This window comes from Podarcis filfolensis (genome assembly GCF_964270895.1).
Source record: "Podarcis filfolensis genome assembly, chromosome: 11".
Classification (NCBI taxonomy): domain Eukaryota; kingdom Metazoa; phylum Chordata; class Lepidosauria; order Squamata; family Lacertidae; genus Podarcis; species Podarcis filfolensis.
The window spans coordinates 54,665,363-54,689,560 of NC_139613.1; the positions used below are offsets into that span (position 1 = coordinate 54,665,363).

At 41.5% G+C, this 24,198-nt stretch overlaps 1 protein-coding gene across 2 annotated transcripts in view; it reads left to right on the forward strand.

Annotated features, from left to right (window-relative positions):
- Positions 1 to 24,198, forward strand: part of PTCH1 (patched 1) — a 109,077-nt gene that overhangs the window by 46,389 nt on the left and 38,490 nt on the right. For both annotated transcript variants that reach the window (XM_083576494.1, XM_083576493.1), the window contains exons 3-12: positions 5,395 to 5,584; positions 7,402 to 7,468; positions 7,579 to 7,670; positions 9,924 to 10,122; positions 12,815 to 12,936; positions 14,491 to 14,638; positions 15,956 to 16,087; positions 17,741 to 17,896; positions 18,355 to 18,453; positions 18,922 to 19,047. In XM_083576494.1, coding sequence (XP_083432620.1) covers positions 5,395 to 5,584; positions 7,402 to 7,468; positions 7,579 to 7,670; positions 9,924 to 10,122; positions 12,815 to 12,936; positions 14,491 to 14,638; positions 15,956 to 16,087; positions 17,741 to 17,896; positions 18,355 to 18,453; positions 18,922 to 19,047 — 1,331 coding nt within the window. The remainder of the gene's footprint in view (positions 1 to 5,394; positions 5,585 to 7,401; positions 7,469 to 7,578; positions 7,671 to 9,923; positions 10,123 to 12,814; positions 12,937 to 14,490; positions 14,639 to 15,955; positions 16,088 to 17,740; positions 17,897 to 18,354; positions 18,454 to 18,921; positions 19,048 to 24,198) is intronic.

A 24,198-nucleotide genomic window follows, 5' to 3' on the forward strand; every position in this document is an offset into this window, starting at 1 on the left:
ATTTGGGGGCGCTGGGCAGATATTTGCACTCCGGCACTACATCTGCTAAAGACGGCCCTGATCCCACTCTTTACTCATATGAGCTTTTCCCACCCCCGCCCCCCATGTAGATGAAGTTTGTTGAGTTATTTGGGTGGGATCCTGCTCTGTATGCTTCCCAAATTAGAGGCTGGGCTACGTGCTATATGCCTTTTGTCCTTCTCAGTTTTGGGTGCTGTACTCGTGGAACTCCCTTTATCGTAGGGAGTTCAATATCCCGCCAGATGTTGTTAGACTCCCATAATCCCTGACTATTGGTTGGAGGTTGATGGGAGCTGAAGTTCAACAACAGCTTTTGAAGTGTTTCATTCTTCCAAACTTTTGGCCATCCGGTTTGAGTCTTCAGACGTTACCTTGAACAGTGAGTTGGTTGTGGGAGTTTTTAATTGGCTACTCCTGTTAAGTGAGTAGTTTTGTAATCTTTGCAAGTTTTGTCTAAAACCATGTCAGCTACCTTGATCCCCTATAGGGTCAAAAAGCAGGGTGTAAATGGAAATAATAAAACCGATGATAGTTTTATTCCATCAAGTCTTCAGTTGATAGGAAAGGCCAGGATATTATTTCCCACTTTCCTATGCAGAGAACTATAATAACTTTCACAAGTTACCTGCTTTCCTGAGAAAACTCGGCTTAAAACCAACATAAGGAGGTTGTGCTCAGCTAAATGTAAACTTCCATGCCATCTATTTCTCCTTATTGACATTATCTTGAGTTGTTATTGATCTGCTCCATAGTTAAGTGGGTTGTGGCCTCAGTGAAGAAGTTCAGGATGCGATCAAGTAGCTCTAGAAACGTGAAATCTCCCAAGAATGTTTTAATTTATTCTTCATTTGCAATGTAAAGAAGTGGGGTTTTTTATTGCATTGTACATTTGACATTATATTTGTAGTTACCTTTTTTGATTTATTGCATTGTTACTAAGATCTCTTCATATAATTTATATGTTGTTTATTTAGAACTTAAACACACAAACACGAAAAATGCCATTGTTTTCCATCCTAGTGGAAGAAAAAATAAAGAAGGGGAGGATTTTTTTTTTAAAGTTGAAGAAGAAAACCACTGTCATTGTTGTGTTTAACAGAATCGTTCGCAACAGCTTTTGTTCTGGGCAGATTGTTTGCTATTTATGTTTGCATTTGTCTGGGTGCCGTCTCTCCCTGCTCAGAGTCGTACCAAACTCACTCAAGCAGACTGTCTGAATTATTTGATCACAGACCACTAGTTTTCCATGGCATCACAATTGTTGTGGTTAGCACTGGAGCACACTGTGCCAGACTGCCATATGTGCTTAGGCCTATCCGTTCACTTATTCACCATCCATGAATATGGCGTACTCCAAGAAAGGAACTTGGCTACATTGGCCATGCTTGTGCTAGTCTGCACTACCAAGCAAGTAGGAACAGGTTTCTATATTAATGTACCCCCATATATTAAGAGTAAAGGGATGCGGGTGGTGCTGTGGTCTAAACCACTGAGCCTAGGGCTTACCGATCAGAAGGTTGGCGGTTCGAATCCCCGCGACGGGTGAGCTACAGTTGCTCTGTCCCAGCTCCTGCCAACCTAGCAGTTTGAAAGCAGGCCAATGCAAGTAGATAAATAGGTACCATTGCGACGGGAAGGTAAACAGCATTTCCGTGCGCCGCAACCCCAGAGTCGCCTTTGACTGGGTAGTTGCTTAGGACAGAATCTTTTCAGCAGCGGCACCAGCATTGTGGAACTCTGTACTCCAAGGAGGTTGGCTCTTCATGCCATCCTTCTTGGTCTTTTGGAACCAGGCAGTGTTACCAGTAAGTGCTTGAAGGTAAATATAATACAGTGGTACCTCGGGTTACAGACACTTCTTCAGGTTACAGATGCTTCAGTTTACAAACTCCGCTAACCCAGAAATAGTGCTTCAAGTTAAGAACTTTGCTTCAGGATGAGAATAGAAATCGTGCGGCGGCAGCGGGAGGCCCCATTAGCTAAAGTGGTACCTCAGGTTAAGAACAGTTTCAGGTTAAGAACGGACCTGCAGAACGATTTAAGTTCTTAACCCGAGGTACCACTGTAATTAAATAGCAGAAAATGTATGGAGCATACAAATTACAGTGGTACCTCGGGTTAAGAACTTAATTCGTTCTGGAGGTCCCTTCTTAACCTGAAGCACCACTTTAGCTAATGGGGCCTCCTGCTGCTGCCGCGCCGCCAGAGCACGATTTCTGTTCTCATCCTGAAGCAAAGTTCTTAACCCGAGGTACTATTTCTGGGTTAGCGGAGTCTGTAACCTGAAGCATCTGTAACCCAAGGTACCACTGTAATGATGAACTTTTCCCGACATTATACTTAACAATGTTATACTGACAGTAAGAGCTGTTTGACAGTGGAACTGACTCCCACTGGAGGTCGTGGACTATCCTTCTTTGGAGGTTTTTAAGCAGAGGTTGGGGGGCCATCTGTCATGGATACTTTAGCTTAGGTTCCTGCATTGCAGAGGGTTGGACTAGATGACCCTCAGGATCCCCTCCAACTATACAATTCTGCGATAGCTGTTTTAATTATGAATTTTCATAATAGTTTGTGAACAGCTTTTAGGAATGACAAAAGAAAAGGATAGAAATATGTGTACAGGTTTGCTCGTCTTCCTGGGGTAATCAGAGTGTGTTAGACGTGTGAGGGTGATGTGTCAGCCTGGGTGTATATTGATGTTAAAGGCGTCACATAAAGTGGCATTTTCTTGTGGAGAGGTCTTTTGTTCTTTGAAAAACTGGAGCAGAGATTTGGGGGAAACAGTTCGGAAAAATTATCAAGCAGATGTCTGTGCGAGAGTACATTATAAGGTCTTTACACTTTAAGGATTAAAAGAAAAAAAACTACAGGAAAGGCAGTATTCACACATAGTTCTTTCCTTCTTGTGTATTTTTTTTTGGGGGGGGGTATTACTTCCGATCCATTTATATCAACTTTTTTAAGAACTGTGAACAATTACATTGCAATTAAATACAATTAATTGTATTAAATGTAATTTTAAATACATTACAGCTTTTAAGCTCAAAAACAATCCGCTATATATATAAATATAAATATACATACATATATATATATATATATACACATATATATACATATATATATACATATATATATATATATACATATATATATATACACACACACATATATACATATATATATATATATATATATATATATATATATATATATATATATGCTACTAAAATATACAATGCTACGTAATTGACGAAATTCATTTTCATGGGAATAAAATGCTTTTAAAACCCATCTAGTTATCTGTCACTATTCACTTATTGGGTTTATGGAGAAAGGAAAGAGCACAGCTTTTCCTGCTGACTATGATGTAATGCTGATTAGCTAAATTTGCCTTGTTAAGTGAGATTAATATAGTTTGACAGCACCTTGAGTAAGGAGCAATAATTTCTGTTGATACTAAACAGTTGGTCACTTTCAGTAGAGATGAGGAATGCTGTCTTTTGTCTTGCACAAGACTGGACCTCTTGGCTGAAATTAGTGTTAAATTCCATATATTCCAAAAAATAAAATAAGGTATAGATTTAGGAATGGAATGGCAGAGCATGTATTGTTCCTATGGGGATGTAGAGATTTGTTGTCATGTGAACTGTAGGTTGGAATATCAAAATTCCACCGGTGTCTTAGTAAGCTGAATTAAAGCTTCAGAACTGATGTCCATGTAAACTTTGTTACAATAAGCATAAATTACCTAGCAATGAAGACGAGGGGCTTGTTTGCAAACACACTGTTTTGAGATGAAAATTTAAAACCAAAGGTGGAAACCAATTATCCAATGTTTTTGTTTCATCTTAATCAATAAACAATTGTGTCCTTTGTTCTCTCTATTAATAAATTAAAAATTAAAAGTGGGGCCTGACAGTATCTGGAGAGCCAGATTTAAAAGATGCTTTAACCATTTACTTTTTTAAAAAAGAGGCTCTGGCCCACAGTGCATTTCAGTTTGTGGACAGCGGTGCTTCTGGTTTCTGCAGTTTCCTTTGCTGTTCAGCTGCATCACATGCCATTCTAGAGACGATGGAGGGATGGTTTTGCATGAGGTGGGGATGGAACAGTCCTAGTGCATCTTTGGATCACGGTGCTCAGTTCTCTAGATACAAGCAGTTGTGACTGTTATTAAATTCGTCATTTTGTTTTTAGTTTCCTTTTGTTTTCTTCCTCTATGGCTGCAATCTGCCTTCTCGAAGAAGGTACAGGGCTATAAAGACTAGGACTAGCCGCCTAAGAAACAGTTTCTAACCAAATGTGATTTTGGTTTTAAACACAGTGTAAGGTAGTCTCTGTGGGAGTATATTGTATTTAATTATGGGGTATCAGAGTTTTTGGGGGTCTAACAAGGCTAACCAGGGGGGCTAACCAGACTGGGGTAGCAGGCCTGTTGGTTTTTTAATGTCTGATGTAGAATTTTTCAATTTCGTTTGTTCTGTATGGGAAAATGACAATAAAGATTATCGTATCGTAATCCTGTATACCTGGGAGTAAGCTCCACTGAAAACCACGAGACTGAGTAGAGCTATATAGGATCTCTGACTTCATTTTAGCTTCCTTTAGACCTTTAGGCTGCATAAATGTGTCTCCTTGTTAGGTTTCTTGACTTTTTAAAGATAAAATTTGCCTTGGAATCCAAATTCTGGTACATCCTAGCTCACTGTAGCGATTCTAGACACTTGGAATTGATTGCTTAAGTGTAGCTGACTCTGTTCCTCTGAAACTGCACCGTTATGTGACCCTAACTTAACAGTATTTTTATGTTTTAACTAGCAGCAGCAAGACATACTAATGCTCATTTACTCTTTCCCTCCTACCTCCTTTTTATGGAAGATAAACATTTCCCCTTCTGCCATTGCCAAATTATTTAGGAGAAGAGTGTAAATTGAAGTCATTTATCTTGAAATGTGCCATTGCAGCAGACTGTTTATACAAGTGCAAGAAATTGTAACAGAGAAATATTTGGTCTGGTCTGCAAGGAAAAGGTTCCTTTTCCCCCCTTTTGTTAATAAACTTTCTACGTGTGGAAATTTTGGTGTGATACTGAAAGACCATGTGTCTAGCAGGAATCAACTTAACACACACCTCTGTTTGTGAAGTAGGAACAATTAATTGATTGATTTTTTATATAAAGGGAAATTTCTGTCTTTTTGCTGCACTGTAGATGAAATTAGCTCTCTTTAAAATTGCTTCAGTTCTTAACTGGCTACAGAACATTCCATGCATATGGGAAAGTTTATTGGTGGCCTGTGAGCTCTTAGAATGTGAATCCAGAGTAAGTTATTGTTGGCTGATCCCAGGTTGTAAATATTTGTCTGTCAGTTGGTGGACGAGTGAGTCGGGAGTTAAGTTACACGCGCCAGAAGATTGGAGAAGAGGCCATGTTTAATCCCCAACTCATGATTCAGACACCACAAGAGGACTGCGCTAATGTGCTAACAGCAGAGGCACTACGACAGCACCTTGATTCTGCACTTCAAGCCAGCAGGGTACACGTGTATATGTACAACAGGTAAGGTGGAATGGAGAGAAAAGGCTATGTTATTTTAACTTCCCGGAACTAAGAATAGCTTAGGACCTGACAAGGAGGTGCAAGAGTGCCGTGGTCCCATTTTGAGTTCTCCTGCTGTTAACACATGAAGACGAATTCATGCAGAGGAGATAACACAAGCTTCGATGTGCATCTCTGCTGCGAAACTTTGCCCTTTCGGCAATGCAGTGGGAGTACAGTAAATGGAATGGCGGCGGACTTGCACATCTGCTTTCCAATATTTACAACCCTCCCAGCAACTCGTGTTCCTGGAGGGCCACTTTGAAGGAAGCAAGCGGAAATGGGCCGGTGCCTTCAGCCTCACAGTGGCTGTCTGTCTAATTCTTTTAGCCACAGATGCCTCTTTCTTGGTTCCTATTTAGCATCTCAGTTGGCAATGGGGGAAAGGGGATAGGTAGCCCCTCGAGAATTAGTTTTAGCCCTGGAATCTCCAGGTGTTGACCTTAGCTTAAAATGTCTGAAGTTACTCTGAACAAGGTGTTTCAGAAAATAATCGTTCATGCCTCTATGCTGCTCATACAGATTTGGTATTGATATAAATGAAAACAGAACTTCCCTCTTATTTAATTCATTTTTTTTTATTTGTTGGTATGCTGACATATATAAATACTGCCTTCTGAAAATCTGTGATGCTAAACAAAGTTTTTAGTTAAGGTTAATAGCACAGGTTTGGACCTAATCTTGAGGCATTTACAGTCTGTCATATTTCAAAGTCAGAAGCTGTTTTCGATAGAGTGTAGATAAATGTGCAGCATAAATTTTGCCTGACGCACTAATGGGTTTCCAAGTAGCAAAAAGTCCTTAGTGTTCACCAATTGGTAACATAATAGTCACTCCAAACAATTTGTCTACAGTACAGTATTCCAGGTTTTGCTTTTCAAAAGTCTTTAAGTTGGTGTCCGATAAACGAGAGAGGGTTGTGTGTGCAGTCAATTTCATTGTTTCCAAAGGGTGAAGGAAATGTATTGATTGAACAACCAAGTCAACATCGTATGCCACTATAATCTTTCAGGATTTTAGCTCCATAGAGGTTAACTAATATAATTCAAATTGTAGCATGCCAGAAGAGTGACAGGGTGTGTCATGGCAAAAATGATGCCTGCAAAATAAACCTCCAAATGAGCAAAACATTTATTATTATTATTATTATTATTATTATTATTATTATTATTATTATTTTATTTATAGCCTGCCCATCTGGCTGGGTTTTCCCAGCCACTCTGGGTGGCTCCCAGCAGAATAGTAAAAACACAATAAAACATCAGACATTAAAAACTTCCCTAAACAGAGTTGCCTTCAGATGTCTTCTAAAAGTCAGGTAGTTGTTTGTTTCCTTGACATCTGAAGAGAGGGTGTTCCACAGGGAGGGCGCCACTACCGAGAAGGCCCTCTGCCTGGTTCCCTGTAACCTCACTTTTCGCAGGGAGGGAACCAGCAGAAGACCCTCGGAGCTGGACCTCAGTGTCCAGGCTCAGCGATGGGGATGGCAAGGCAATCATACCACATTGAACAGAATACTTGACTGCAGACATATCCAGAAATAGTGTTCCCAACCATTCCTGCACAATTCAAGCCCTGATTATAAAGTAGCATTCTCTGCAACAAACAAAAACTGCCCTGTTTTGATGATTGCACAACAGGCCCCTTATTCAGGAGTTAAAAGTGCTTCACCTGTGCTTTACAGTTCCCCTAAAGGTGTACCACCTACGTGGGGGACATTGAAAAAATAAATGTGTGTATTTATGGTTTTGATGTGATTTGCTCTTAATTTTTTACAGACAATGGAAGTTGGAACACTTATGCCATAAATCAGGGGAACCGATCACAGAAGGTTACATGGACAAGGTACACATAATATATTGTATACTGCACACGCTTTCCTCTGTAAATAATAATTTTGCATTGAACTTTTTATTGTTTCTTAATTTGGTGTGTGCTTTTTTCTAACTTGGCAGATCATAGAACATCTTTACCCTTGTTTAATTATCACACCTTTGGACTGTTTCTGGGAGGGTGCAAAGTTACAGTCGGGGACTGCATATCTACCGTAAGTGCTGTTTTCTACAATATAAACCAGCTTGGACTGCATGGTGGCCTTTCACGTTATTATGATTTGCTCTTATGCTGCACTGGCAACAAAATATCAGAAGTTGCATATATGTGACTTTGACGAGGGTTTTGTCTTAATAATGGAGGTGGAGTCACAAGACAAACAACATGTTCAGACAAGACTCCATCTGCAGGAATGTAGCTGCATAGGAGAAGTCACATCAGACCCGGGTACAGCTGCAGCGGTTTCACGAAGGTTTCACATCCACGTGCATGTGATCTTGGATCAGACGTTGCTTCCTCCAGGCATTCAGCTACTGCCTCATGATTGAGCCATTCCACAAAGACCGTGGACCAGCTTATAAATAGTATCTCAACAGACAAAGTTTTATTTGCAACCTTTAGTCTTCCTCTTTAACAACCGATTTAGCATTGACACTGATGTGATTGAGCTTTGAACTTTATCGAGGGTTGTTTTCCAGGGTTGTTTTCTGCAGTCATTTTGAAGATCTGTGTGCCCTGTGTCTTAAGGTGCATGCCGTGGAAAGGAAACAAGTATGCAAATTTCTGGAAAATCAGTCTCCTGGTAGATGTCCTGAGTTTTTGCAGTGCTTCTTCTCAGACGAAGTGTGCTGTCGCATTTCAGCTTTTCACACATTTTAGCACAAAAATCTTCTAAAAGCCAACAACCTTGAAAACAACCACTAATCTTTCTTCCCATGCAAGAAAAGAAAGGAAAGGAAAGGAAAGGAAAGGAAAATAAGAGAGAGCAGCTCTGTCTTTGTGGGGCAAGGCCAGGGATACTTTCTAAAGCATTGTGGAAATGGTTTCACAACACATTCACCATCCTGAAAACAAATGCCTGTGAATGCATAGAAGCTGAATCTGTGTTCAAGCTACTTCCATCATACTTTTAGAACGCATGTCCCAGCAGCAACAAAGGTTATTTTGAGGGAAATAAGCTTTGTTCCCTCCTTGTTTTTAATTCTAACGTACAATAGTACCGATGGCCTGAGAATTCTCTTTGGCTGAAAGTATGTGAATTGTCGCCTTGAATTAAAAATAATAATCTCAGGAAGAAACTAATCCTTTGTTTATTTGGTTGTTCAGTGGCACAAGGTATCTCTTTTGGAAGATTGTTAGATTGTTATATGTAACGTAATGTGTCCATCAAAGAGTTAATTTTTAATCAGTTTAGACATTTTTGGTTAATTATGCAAGCCTTAGCTTTTGTGTTATTGTCTTTGCCCTGGTTTGCATGTCTCTGTAAAAGCAATTTGCAATGGCCATCTCTTAACCTTCAGTGTAGAGAGTTTGGTTTTTTTTTTAGATGGGGGAATAAGGGGGTTTGTGTTTTCTGGTTGGGAGAGTTTGAATAATGACTTAAGCCTGGTTAAGCAGATACAGTAGTTTGAACCGCAAAATAAGGCAGCCAAAAGCCTTTATAGTCTATCAACATCATGAAATCAAAACTGGAGGTAGGAGAAATAGAAAGACAGTCATGATGGTGGCAGCAGCTAGTGCTCAGGCATTTTTGAGTCGATGGCTAAGTTAACAAGAGTTTGAAGGAACACAGTAACTATTAAGTATAAAAAAGCAAGAACCTTATTGATTACATATGAAACGTGTATTCAGAGGCAAGCAATTCCTATGTGATATGAAATTCTTTCTCCTTTTAAAAGTAACTAAGAAGTCAGTAATCCCAATTTTAAAAGTATCGAAAGGCAAGAGCAGACATTAAATTTCTTGTCCATTTGAACATCCCTGGCCATACACATGAACCCAACATGATGTGGCAGTTAGATATCAACGAATATCGGCCAACCTCAGTGTCTGTAATTCCACAGCCAACTACAATAGTGTCATTGCAGTTCTAGAACTTCATTTAGGTAATATTTGTAACCTCCCCGTTCAGATGTTATAGAAAAAACATTTATTTTGGGATGGGTGGGACTATTCACATTAACAAGAAATTTGTTGTCTGAAACCAGTCCTAAGATATGATTTCTCAACCGTCTTCAACAGTGGCTACTGAAGAATGAATATCACATGTAGCACAGTTTAAAATAGGCAGAATCAAGAGTAAGTTCTGCTCAGTTAATAGGGCATAATTAGGGTGAATTATATCCATAGTTTGGGCTTTTGATGTTTATAAGGAGGGTTGGGAGGGGGAGAAGTGTATATTGTGAGTCAGTGTGAAGGTTGTTGATGCCTTTTTGACCATTATGTTCCTACTCTTTTGTTTCTCCAGAGGGAAACCCCATTTGCAGTGGACCAACTTTGACCCCTTAGAATTCTTGGAGGAGTTAAAGAAAATAAACTCGCAAGTAGATACCTGGGAAGAAATGTTGAATAAGGCAGACGTTGGACATGGGTATATGGATCGACCTTGCCTGAATCCTGATGATCCTGACTGTCCTATCACAGCACCCAACAAAAATTCAACCAAAGTAAGTTAGCTTGGCCTTTGTTGGCTAACTCAGGAAATGTGGAAGGAATGGTGGAACCCTACAATCCTCTAAGCCAGCCTCAAAAATAAATTTCAATTTAACCCTCCTGAAAGTCCATTTTATAGGTACATGTGGGCAATGTGTTGCCTACAGCTGTTCTTAGAAATCTGATAATAACAGCTTTTATATTGATTTTTATTTTTTTTAAAGTGTCTCTACCTCATGATAAGATAAATGATAAATGATTATGATGTGATTGGGATGAAGAGTCAAAAACCTGGAAGCAAATGAAGATATGATAAACAAAACATAAAATGCATTCCAGAACAAAAGAAAACAAAAAACCCCCAAAAAGATAAAATGGAATTCAGACGTGATACTTTCAGCTCCTCAGAAGAAGAGTTGTGTGCAAATGTGCCAAATAAATAAATGGCTGGCATTGCCACCTGGGCAGAACAGTCTTGACCAGTCTTGTTTACAGTGTTGTTTCACATCCTCAGAGAGAAGATTTTTATTTAAGAACTCCTTTCAGCTTTGTAAAACAGACCATGGCTTCACCGCATTTTGATTTAGCACTCCTGTTGGAATTTCCATTGCATGTATTTGTTTATGGGTTGCAGACTGCTTTCTGTCTGTCTCCATAGATCTTCATTTGCTTGTTGCTCCCAGCGTCTCCTGAATATGTGTTGTGCTTTTTGGATTTTCAAATGTGGGCATGATAGAAAGAGAGAGCGAGCGGGGGGAATAGGCGATCTTGGGAAAGAGATGAAACTATTCCGTATGAGTGTCTTCCTGGGAGTGTTGATTTTACCAGCTGTTTGTAGTGACATGCAGTACTGTCTTCAGCTTTGTTTATGCCCTCCTGCAAAGCAAGGGATTCTAGGATATCAAAGTGACTAGATTCGTGAGGCCACTAGGGCAGTTCACCAGCTATGTCTACTAAGTGCTAACTGTGACTGCCATGTGAAATGTTTATCCCTATTCCGCTTCCTCCAACTGTTCCTACGAACTGGTTCTCTATTTTGGCTCAGGAACATGTTTTATAATAGAGGCTGCTTTTGATTTAAATTATAAGTGGTAATATTTGAAATTTGCATGCATATGTGTATGAACAGAGAGAGGGTAAGTGGGGAGGAGAATGAATGTGTTTTAAAAGCACGCATTATTGGATGAAAGAATCCCAAATTCGTTGTGCAAGTTAAAAATAACTGTCTTGCATTCAGTTGTCACTGAGCTATGATTGTGGAACTGACTTTGTTTTATGGTTTTAGTAGCTTGGATCCAGAGCTTACTTTGTGTGAAGAGAAGTCACTTCCACTCACACTAGGGTGGGCTGCTGGTTTTGCCTGATTCTGCCCCTCTCCTACTACAGCCCCCTCTGCAAAGCACACCATTGCAGAGATTTATGCTTCTGGAGGAGAACTTGAGGGGCAACAAAAGGAATAGCCCCTAAAAGAATACTGATGTGCCCATAGATGCATAGGATTTGAAACGGAATGAACTCCCTTGCTGTGGTCACTAAGCTTCAAGGCAAAATGGGGCCTTACCTTGCTTCCAGTTCTCCATATTTTGTTTGGTCTGCAGTCTAGAGACAGGAGCAATTTAGTCCAGTGTCAGAGGTCTATACTCCATGGAAGGCCACAGGAATGTGACCTTACAGATTCCTTGACTCCCTAGGTATATGAATGTAAACAGTAAGAACCGTGCTCTTATTTGGTCCCTCAGTAAATGGAGAATGTTCTGGCGGTTTCGGTCATATTCTCGTACCTTTTCTGGGAGCTACCAAGGAAATGAAGTATTCAACATTTTCTTTTTCGTTTTCGGTTGACAGTCCCCAGTTGCTGCACCCAAAGGAGCAAAATATATACTAAAGAACAAAGTTCTGTTGTTGTTCACCTCTCTAGGGATTCAGAGTGCTAAAGATCTGTTACACTTCCCTGGGTCGGTTGGCCAGCCCAAGTCCTTTCCAACTGACCATTAATTATACAACTTAAAGAGAAGTTTTAATTGCCTGAATTAAAGAATAGTTCGATCAGGCTTTACATTTCCATGGCAAATATAATTTTCGGTGTTACTGTGAGGGGGATACTAGAATGGGTATTATGATACGGCAACTGTATTTTCCAAGGGTGTTTACTGGAGGGATAATTACAAAGGACTATGTTTAATTTGATAACTGACGGTTATTTAGTCCTGACACTTATTAGAAGCCTAAGACCCAGTCTGGGTGTACATCGCCATGTAAATGAATCATGGCTGAAAGACAAGGTCTTTGACATGTGCTTCTTCCGTCAGCCCACAACTTGCATGGTTTTAACTTGTACATTTTCAGCTTTACGCATGTGGCAAATAAAAAGTGAAAACTAGATAAAAGGGGGCAGGTTCCTTTGAAAAATGACTTTGTCAATCTCACCCGTCATTGAACACAAGGGGTTTTAACTACACGGTTTGGCTTTGGGTACAATCCCCGGAACATAACCCCACGTAAATATGAAGTATTTTTACAGTTCAAGTATGTTCCTGACTACTGCTTAACCCTGAACCCTTTCAGAGCTTGCTGCAGGATTCCTGTGTACTAGCAAACTTGTCTTTGGGGAGTCCCTGGATTCATGTTAGTGGTCCTGTTTCATTTTATTGTCTTGTGCTTTCTTATTGGCCTATGGTTCTGTAACATCTTTTGTTTGCCTTTTAGCCTCTAGACGTGGCCCTTGTTTTAAGTGGAGGATGCTATGGGTTATCTAAAAAATATATGCATTGGCAGGAAGAGCTGATCATTGGTGGCACAGTTAAAAATGGTACTGGGAAACTTGTCAGGTAAATACCAATGGCCTTGTCTCATATATCCTGTTTCTTTCTCTTTAAAAAATATAAAATTCTCTTGAAAACCTTTGCCACCTGTGGGCGAGGTGTTGCTAAGCTGGGTTGTCTATGGTAGGTCGTGAAATCTCCTTCCTGAATGTTTCCATGACAATTTAATTGCTTTCTAGAGTAATCTTTCTTACTACATATTATCTGAACGTTTTGACAGTTTGTACTAGTTATATATGCTTTCTGTACAGTGCAGTTCCACTTTGGGTGTAGGTCATCTAGAGTTACTGCTATATTACGGGTTCAGCAGAATAGGGTTCAGCCAACTTGGAAGGACACAAAATTGTAATTAAAGTGCAGTTCACATTTAAGCCACAGTGCTTTTGCTCACACTTCACTCATAAGGTCTCTGTAGCAGCAGGCCTATGTATTTGCTTCATATGCAAAAATACATATGTATTTTTTCATGTTGTAAGGTGCCTTGAGCATAGTTTGAATTGTGGAAGGGTGGTGTACAAAAAAAAGTTATGTATGTTTGGATCAGGAGAAGAAAAAGCAAGCAATGTATTATGGAAACTGAGTTGCCAGAGAGCATCCTCCACCATCTAATAATGGAAAGATTTTCAGCAATTCAGCTGGGAAAATAGAATTTGTTGTTCATTCAGATGTTCATCACTGTATGCCCAGGGTACACTTACATGGACCTTACATGATTTAAATGTATTCTGTCTCATATGTATAAAAATTGGGGGACTGGTTTAAGGTAACGATCCTGTCTTCACTGATATAACCTTACTGCAAGTGAAATAGTTATAGTCCCTGGAACAAAGTGACCCCCAATAATACCATAGCTGGCCCTTCTGGCAGTAGGGAAATTAAGAAGTAGCTCACAATATTTGTAAGTTCCAGTGCATGTGTACCAGATATATAATTTGCTTGATTTCTCCAAAATGAATTTGAGACATCGAACAATGCAAATTATTTTAAAACGATGCAATATTTAAAAGTAGTAAATCATGTATACCAATATTAATATAAAAAACCTGAACAACGAATATTTATAGCTACAGCATTTAAAAAATAAAAAAGCCAAAAAAGAAAAGAGTTTTCCCCCAGGTGCCTGGGATCCTGTCTTGCAGAGGATTTGTTACAAATTTGACTTTAAGCAGATGGCTATCAGAGCCTAAAGATAATTTGTGACTTTATTCTGTTTTATTTCCCGGCATTTATTCCCCAGCTTTTTGACAAACACTCAAGGTGTTTTACAGTCACAATAAAGCAACACATAATGAAAATGAAGCAGAAATGAGGTGAAGCGTATTAACGTACAAAGCCTCCTTTTGCTTTGACAGCCCCTCGATCCACTTGCTCCTGAGTTGGCTTTTCCAATGAGCAGCAGTTCTCCGAGGTCTCAAGCAGAGATCTTTTCCAACCTTGCTAACCCAAAGGTCCCTTCAAGGTGCTCGTTTTAGGACGCCAGGCGCTGAAAATGTCTTCGTTTAAAATGTCCGCCCTAAACCCTTTCCTCCTTCTAAGCTCCCACCTCCCTTCCTCTTGCAGTGCCCAGGCTTTACAAACCATGTTTCAGTTAATGACTCCTAAGCAAATGTACGAGCACTTCAAAGGGTATGAGTATGTTTCGCACATCAACTGGAATGAAGACAAAGCAGCGGCAATTCTGGAAGCCTGGCAAAGGATGTATGTTGAGGTAAAACAAGAAACCTACCTGGTGAACCATTTCTGGTGGGCTTTCCTAGTACAGTGGTACCTCGGGTTACATACGCTTCAGGTTACAGACGCTTCAGGTTACAGACTCCGCTAACCCAGAAATAGTGCTTCAGGTTAAGAACTTTACCTCAGGATGAGAACAGAAATCGTGCTCCGGCGGCGCGGCAGCAGCGGGAGGCCCCATTAGCTAAAGTGGTGCTTCAGGTTAAGAACAGTTTCAGGTTAAGAACGGACCTCCGGAATGAATTAAGTACTTAACCCGAGGTACCACTGTATGCTTGTGGAAATGTCCATGGTCTGTAGAAGGTATGGGAAAGCTGTTGATGGGAGTCCATCTCCCATCCTCATCCCTGGCCATAGCGTTCATAGAATCACAGAATTGTAGAGTTGGAGGGGACACCAGAGGCCATCTAGTCCAACCCCCTGCAATGCAGGAATCTCAGCTAAAGCATCCATGGCAGTGAATACTTCTTCATTGAAGCTCCATACAGTAGAACTGGCTTGTGGGATAAGTGTGCCCTCTGTTCAGAACAGTAGCAGCAAAGGATTTTAAACTTGCCTTTTTGCTTTCATCCTAGATGAATTTGCTGTTGTGAGTGACGTTAAAGAGACATACAGCATTTGTTTTCACTCGTGAATTTTAAATCCTGGTGCGCTCTTCTGATTTGCTGATCCGACAGTGAACTGCCATAGCTTTAAAGAGCTCGGCTGGCTTTAAAAACATTTGGTCAGTGTGGTTATCCAGCAAAGGTGTCTGGAACACATTAGCCAGCCATAGAATCTGTTCACAGCTGCAGTCCCATTGGTGAGGTCATGTGACATTATCTGGCCTTTGTTTCCCAGGGGTTGACCTCTGCTAAGCTGCTTGCGACCTCTCTAAAGTGCCCAGCCAATGAAGAAAGAGAGGATTGCTCTTAAGAATTTGTTGTTTTAGATTAGAGGCACAACTGATATAACAACAAATCAGTTGTAGACTCTTGGATCGAGAGAGCAAAAAAATTAGACGGGGGGTGGGGGAAGCAGGGGAGACTGAGCGTGAACCGTCTTCAGTTTCACTATTTCAAATAAATTGCCATATTCCTCTCCTCTGGAGCACACAAGCTTATTTGATCTATAGCAGCCTGCTGAGCCTCTCTGCCAAGTATGGCAATTATGCAACAAAGAGTTAATGACATATCCGTGTGTGACGCACACACATACACAAACAAATAAAAGCTGGTTTTAAATCATATCCCCTGCAGGAACGCATTGTATTGTCCTCCTTTCCTTGATCACTGTTCCCATCTCCTCCTCACAGATCGTCCATCAGAGTGTGGCACAAAACTCTACACAGAAGGTGCTTTCCTTTACTACAACTACCCTGGAAGATATCCTAAAATCGTTTTCTGATGTCAGCGTTATCAGAGTTGCCAGCGGCTACCTATTAATGGTAAAATGAACACAATATTGCTTTGATTCTGCATAATGTTCCTGCGACTCGTTTTAAAATAACCCATCATAAAAGCATTCCTGCAGTCACGTTAAAAACTGCATTTGGGGCAATCTCTTTCCTTCATGTCTGTATCTTAAGAGAACCTGTGGCTCATTTGAGAAAGTGCACACATGGGATAGATGGAGGACAGGCTTGATCTCTGCAGTTTCAGCTAAGCCAATGTTTGGGGAACCTCAGGCCACAAACTATCTAGAACTATCTGGCTCTCTGAACTCTTCCTAGACCTCTCCCCTTTCTCTCCAGGATGAACACCTTGCTGGCTCTTTCCTATACAGTCCTTGAGCGCTTTTATTGATTTGGAATGTGTCTGTGAACTCTGATAATGACTCTTCCTTGCCCGGATGGACAAAGTTGGGGTGGGGGTGGAGGGAGAGGGGGAAAACTTGTGTAGGAACCCCTGGCTTATGTGTGACTGGAATGCAGCCTACTGTACAAAGGTCACAGTCACTTTCCCCTCTGGCCATACCCAGTTTTGTCACCAAACCATGGCGGCCACTGGCATGTAGTCCCCACCCCGCAAAGATTGCCGAAGAAGGAATGTGACCTGAAAAATGTTCCGCTCCCCAAGTTAAACCATCTTTGCTAGCAGAAAAGGCATTTGCGTGGTCAGACCTTTAAACCTTCCCCTTAAATAAATTCACACAAGACTCAAAATTTTGGTTTGGTTTTTGGCAGAATTTAGGCCACAACTATATTGATTACAGCAAGTGAGTGGTTGCATAGGCTCTGGTTCGACTAGCTCTCTGCACCGTTGCAGGTAGCGCTGACCCAGGGCAGCAGCATAGGTCAGTCTAGGGTGAACATCTGGATAGGCGGAAAGCCAGGAACAGGCTATGTCCACCACCCAGATGTCCCCCTGGACTCAGGCATGGGCACAACCCCCTCTCAGGGTTGACCAAACCATTCTGTCCCTGGATTCCTTTAACAGAAGACCCTTCACATAGGGATGGCGAGAGCGTTCTCCCATCCCTTCCACCTGAACCAGAGCCTATCTGCAACCTTACAAGTTGTGACGATTTGCTACGCGGCAGGCGAAACCCAAATGGCACCAGCCAATCAGCCAAGTGGGGAAAATTCCTGCCGTGCCCCTGTCCCAACGGCAGACGACACACGACGGCATAGCAAGGTCAAGCGCACAAGCCCTAAAAGTAGGGAGAGGTGGGCGAGTGTTCCGATGCACGCACCGAAAGAGGAAGCTCTGGGTCATGTGCATATGTAGGTCCCTTGATCCATTTAGCTTGCGTCCCATTGGCCTGATTAAACCCTGCATCAAGGGACCTACCAACTGGGTGTTGTGGCTATCCAAACGTACCCACCCACAACACAGGGCTTGGTTGCCATGTTTCACCGCAACAGGGAGGACCCGATTTGCCTGAGACTTGTCAATCTGAGTTCAGATTCTCTGACAGTATTTGAGAAGGGACCGTTGCTCAAAACTGTGCCTTACAATATCTGTGTCACGTGAAAGTGTATTTCGTAGGCGAAACCTTTGGCTAGAAAGGGGCAATGTTAAAATGTGGCTTGCTTTGTATGAAATTTTGCTTTAAAAGACCCAGCCAACCAACCAACTCTCTTTTGCTCTGCTTTCAGCTTGCCTATGCCTGTTTAACCATGCTGCGGTGGGACTGTGCTAAATCCCAGGGTGCCGTGGGGCTGGCAGGAGTCTTGTTGGTTGCACTCTCAGTAGCTGCAGGATTGGGCCTCTGTTCATTAATTGGGATTTCCTTTAATGCTGCCACAACTCAGGTACTGAATGAATAGTTATTAAGAGTTTGGTCAATTTATTTGCCGGGATAAATCACTGGGGGAGGGAATGTAAAGAGCTCTGGAGTTGTACCTGCGCTAGCATGCCAAGCAATGGACATTTTACAGGTTTAAGCTGAGAGAATAACCTATGGTTAGTCAGCAGGAAGACTGAATGGGGAACATGTGATTGTTATCTGCATTTTAAGGCAATAGTAGGACTGTAGTTTCAGCATAGATATATACATAGGTAGAAACATCCCACAAGATGCAAGTGGCCCTATAATTTCGCTTTAGGATTTTGCACGAAAAGAACAGGGATGTATCAAGCATTAGAGGGTAACAGAAATCTGCATGAACAAATTTGGAAAATTATCTCAATTAGCTGGCAGGTCATAATTACTCAGGTGAGTCATAAGCCTCCTATGAACACACTTAGTTCTTCTTTCCTTTTTGTGCAGGTTTTACCCTTCCTTGCTTTAGGAGTTGGTGTAGACGATGTCTTCCTTTTGGCTCATGCATTTAGCGAAACTGGGCAGAACAAGAGAATTCCATTTGAGGTAACAGCCAATTGTTTGGGATAATGCAAACTACTGTATCCGAGCTAGAGGTGTATGTATGATTTGTAATGCAGGTAACCAGGATTAATCATGCCTTCTTAATTTTTTGTCCCGAGTGAAATTTCTTAGATCAGATATTCTGGCGACAAGAAAACATCTATTTTCATATCATTCACAGTAGCAAATGGCTTCATACAGATGAAAATGTATCATTCTGGATAAATTTTCCACTCATTTTCTAGAGTGAGTCTTGTGAAATAACTGATCTCATGCCAAATCTACTGCGCTGCAGAATTTTATTTTCAACATGTGTTTTTTAATGCCAGTATGGCGTTAAGAATACAACAATGTTGCCACTTTTTATGGATAGTATTGATTGTGTGCTATAACTGTGGATGTCTGTCTGAATGGTCTATATTTCCAGTATGCAATAGCATGGTATTCTACAACTTTATATGTATTTTTCAGGACAGGACAGGAGAATGTCTGAAACGCACTGGGGCGAGTGTGGCCCTTACTTCCATCAGTAATGTTACTGCATTCTTCATGGCTGCCTTAATTCCCATCCCTGCTCTACGGGCATTTTCACTCCAAGTAAGTTTATGAAGTTGTTTGCAAACACCGGAATTGTTCTTTATCCTCATAAAGCTGACTGTGGTTTGATGTTTGCATCTGAGATGTAATGAGATCCAAGGCGATGGACCTTGGGAGAACAGAGCAGAACGTCCCACCAGAAATTAACTCATCGGGTGGTTCTTTCTGGGTTGAGAATAATCCTCATCACAGTTCTGTCAGTGTTAGTGTAGGCACCTAGAGTAATCTTAGAGGTGCGTCACTCACAGAGTGTCCTCATGTACATGGTGGACAGAAAATGCACTTGGCGGTTATGTTGCCCTTATTTCACAATGTCTTTGTTCGAAACTTGTTACAGTCCTAAAAGAGAAAATGTCGATTCAGCCCTTGGAAAAACCTTCATGAACATCATTGGCTTAAGAAATGTTTCAGGGATTAGCCTTCCTGCATTCTGTGATTCTCATCTGCGACCCCACTGCAGATCCCTCAGTGACACAAAGCATGCTTGGCAGTAACTGGGGCGCTAGAGTTTTTCTGTTACAGAAGGCACTTTGGAATGGTACAGTACGATTGCATCTTGCACGGGGCTTATGTTCCAAAGATGGCACGCATCCTTACCCTTCTGGAGCCCTCATTGAGCAAGTCTTGCCCCCCAAGAAAGCTAGAGTGCTTTTAGAAAGAAAGCGGGACATGCCTGATAAGCAAGGCAGAGAGACCTTGAAAGTTATTTCCAACGCTGGGAAAACCCAATGCAAAAAGAGCTTTTAAAGTGTTTATTTAATTTGACTTGTGTGCATTTAATTTGCCCAGTTTCAACCAGCCTTCAACCACGCAAGGTTGAAAGTGCACAAGTTAAACACATGTAAGTTGTGATTGTACTGTATTTTGATGTTCAGTTCTGATGGTTATGTAATCAGCCTTCCTTTTTATGCTATTTTTATTTATGGATTGTTTCATGTTTTATAACTGTTGTTTTTCATTGTTAGGCTTAGAAAAATAGGTGAGAGATAGGATTTTTTAAAAAATATATAGGCTGTGGAAAGAAAAGTTTATGGTTCTTTGTTTACTCACTTAGCTCTTTGCGTACTGCTGCGGTAGTATTTTGATACTGATTTCTGGTAGGAGCTGTCCACTCTGTTAAGGGAGCTGTCCACTAGAGATGAAATCGTGTGTTGTGGTTATGTAGCTCATGTAATAATAGCAACTATCACTTAAGTTATATCTAGGTGCGGCCAGATGAGGTGTCCAAGGCTACTATGCACCCCAGATTATTAGCAGTAATCAAAGGGGTTGCCTTAACCCTGGTTAAAATCACACAGACAATAAAACCATGGTTTAGATTGTTCTGGTATTTGTTGCTTCCTACTTAGTGCAGAAGAGGGATGCGGGTGGCGCTATGGTCTAAACCACTGAGCCTCTTGAGCTTGCCGATCAGACAGTTGGCAGTTCGAATCCCCTCGACAGGATGAGCTCCCATTGCTCGGTCCCAGCTCTTGCCAACCTAGCAGTTCGAAAGCATGCCAAAAAGTGCAAGTAGATAAATAGGTACCACTCCGGCAGGAAGGTAAACAGCGTTTCCGTGTGCTGCTCTGGTTTCGGTGTTCTGTTGCGCCAGAAGCAGCTTAGTCATGCTGGCCACATGACCCGGAAAAACTGTCTGCGGACAAATGCCGGCTCCCTTGGCCTGTAAAGCGAGATGAGCGCCGCAACTCCAGAGTCGTCTGCAACTGGACTTAACTGTCAGGGGTCCTTTACCTTTTTCTTTTTTTTTACTTAGTGCAGAAGTAATGCCTTCTATGTAGTTAAGATACGTAGTGATGTGCGCTTCAAACCATGGCTTTGCATCCTGGGTTGCAGCTAATCCTTAACCATGTGTCAGTTGTTCAGATGTAACATGTAATCAAGAAAAACAAACCACGGTTAAGCATTGTATCTGGATAAACAAAGGGTGCAACTGCTATAAAAGGTAAAGGTAAAGGGACCCCTGACCATTAGGTCCAGTCGTGGCCAACTCTGGGGTTGCGGCACTCATCTCGCTTTATTGGCTGAGGGAGCCAGCGTACTGCTTCCGGGTCATGTGGCCAGCATGACTAAGCCACTTCTGGTGAACCAGAGCAGCGCACGGAAACGCCGTTTACCTTCCCGCCGGAGCGGTACCTATTTATCTACTTGCACTTTGACGTGCTTTCAAACTGCTATAAAATGTTGCTAAACAACATTGATCATTGCTCCTTTTCACCCTAAACAATTGCCCCAGTAACTGAGATCATGCCACATTCTTTTTAGCACTGGAATTGAATGCATGAACTCCGAAGGCTACACCTTTGTGTAAAAGCCCTACTGCTACAGAACACTGGAATAGCAATAGCACTGCATTGCTCACCTATGTTTTCCAGGAGTGCTCTTCTCCAGCTGTGCTAAGCAGTGTGCACTGGGAATGTGGAAATCTGGGCTTGCAGAAGTTTCTGTGCATATTCTTCTCCCACTTCACCCCAATCAGATCTGTACTCCAGAAGTATAGGTTAGCAGTGATGCAAATCAGGCTTAATTTGTTATGTGTGAATGGGCTCTGAGTTGACTCTTGCGTTATAAAAATGTCAAATACTGAATTTGCAATTAAATCTCTTTCCTGGGACTAGAGTATGCTCATGTGGTTAACATGATGCTTTTGTGACCGTTCTTGGTACATCCCTATTTCTTCTGTAGTGGAGGAATGGAGCTTATACATGAAGTTCTTTCCTTTCCATTAGCTGATAAAACAGAAGCCGCTGCATGTATAGACTGTTGCTTTTGAATCCAAAATCTCTTCAACAGAGCCCTTGTGCCACCTGCAGAGTGTATATGTGTACTATGAATGCTAGTGGTCACCTTGAACATTTTTGGAGGGTTTGTATGTGGGTGTGCATGTGCCCTCGTCGTGCTTTCTGCTTCATAGTCATAATCATGATATTTATATTTTTCCAAAGACAAAATTAAAAAGCATGGGTGGGTACTGCTAGGGAAGAGCTCTTTGAAAAGAGCTCTGGGAGGCTTTCCTTCTGGCACAGCTCCAACACAGAGGATTTATAGCTCACTCTGACCTTGGTAAAGACTTGGTAACTGTACTTTCTCAGCAGTCATTTTTCTTCCCTTTCTGTTTGGCTCACCAATCATTTTTCACTCTACTTGACCCTTGACCTAACTAGAGGAAGCAGGAATTACAATTTTTCTTAATACGTGTTGCAACTATTGTGGGAGATACACACACACACACACACGCACACACACACTAGTGGTGTGTAAGCAGTGCTATGAAAAGAAGTTATAATCTATAGCATTAAGTCAGGTTTTTATTGAGATCTCTTCTAATTATTGCGAGCCTGTGCTTGTATTCTGGAGTCCCCTCAGAGTAGCAAAGGCAGTTGTTTCACCCCCACCATTCTTATTCCCTTTCTCTGTCTGTATAGCACTTCTAATTTTGTTACTTTAACTGAATCGCTGTGGTCTAAACCACTGAGCCTCTTGGGCTTGCTGATCAGAAGGTTGACGGTTTGAATCCCCGCGACGGAGTGAAGCCCCCGTTGCTCTATCCCAGCTTCTGCCAACCTAACAGTTTGAAAGCACGCCGGTGCAAGTAGATAAATAGGTACCACTACTGTGGCAGGACGGTAAACGGTGTTTCCGTGCACTCTGGTTTCCGCCACAGTGTTCCGTTGCGCCAGAAGTGGTTTAGTCCTGCTGGCCACATGACCCGGAAAGCTGTCTGTAGACAAACGCCGGCTCCCTTTGGCCTGAAAGCGAGATGAGCACCGCAACCACAGAGTCACCTTTGGCTGGACTTAACCGCCCAGGGGTCCTTTACCTTTAGTATGGAACACAATTTTCCATAGTTATAACATCTACTTTTGCGGATGAGTTTCCCGCCATGTCCACACAGAGGCAGTCCCATGATCTGGAGAAATATGTGCTGCACTCAACCTCATTGCCACATCAGAAGCAGTTGCAGCAGGAGAGCTCTGTTCTCTTGGGAGGGAGCATTGCCCACAAGCATGTAATCCAGAGCAAGTGTATATTGTTGAATCATGAATAGTACCCTGGGTTTCAAACCCCCTCCCTTACAAGGCTGTTGAATGCTCACTTCTTTATCCTCGCCGCCATTCTTGAAAGCTGATCTACTGTGCAACTAATAATTCTGCTGCAAATGAAATCAGCATATGAAAGGCATGCATGTGTTGTTAAATCTGTAATTCTTCCGAAAGAAATAATTTTTTAAAATGATTGAAGCATATTCCCAGCAAGACTCTGAATTGTCTCGGAATGTCAGGTTTTGGGCATATTTGCATGGTGCTCAATGATTTTCAAACTGACAGGCCTCAGATTTTCAAACTTAAAAACCAGTCTCTAGTAAAGCTTTGGCCTCTTGGAACATCAGCTTATTCTTGTGTGCTATCGTTGTGCTTTACTGCATATCTCAGTTGCCCATCTTTTCATGCATCTGGTCATGATTTGTTCTTTCTCTCGTAAATAATAGGCACATTTTTGTGCACCACTCAGGTTTGTCACTGCAGATCTTTGTGCTCCAAACCACTTTTTAAAACGTTGGATTTAAAAAGCCAGTTTGTACTACTGAGCTAAGAACTGCTGCACTGAGACCTAAGTAAAGTAATAATGTCCAACCACTATGTTCATGTGCTGTAATACAAAGCATGTCACCCTAATCACGTTATATGTGGCAGGTGGAATTATATGCAAAGGATTTGTATTGAAAATCCATGGTTATCAAGCATATTAGAAAAAAGCAAAGAATAGCAAAAAGAGAAAGAAAGGAACCCCTTGTCAGCAGTTGATATATCTCTTATTTGTTCCTTACGACTTTGCCAGGTGTGGCCAAATTCAGGTGATGCATTTAATTACAGTATTCGGAATCAGCTGGCCATGCAAGCGGCTTTTGGGTGGTCTGTTTTTAAACGTGGATTTATCCACATTTACAGTCCTTCGCCCTGTCTTTGTCTCATTCAGATTTGTTTATTGAAGAATTCCTGTCTGTCTCGGAGACCTTCCGCTGCCAAAGTTAAGAAAGCACAGCAATATAACAGGTTTTTCTTTTTCTTTTCAGCAATGTTTATTTCTGTTCATCTCGATAGGAGCCTAACCAGCAGATGGGCTTAAACAGAGTGTTGCTTTGACCTTTCT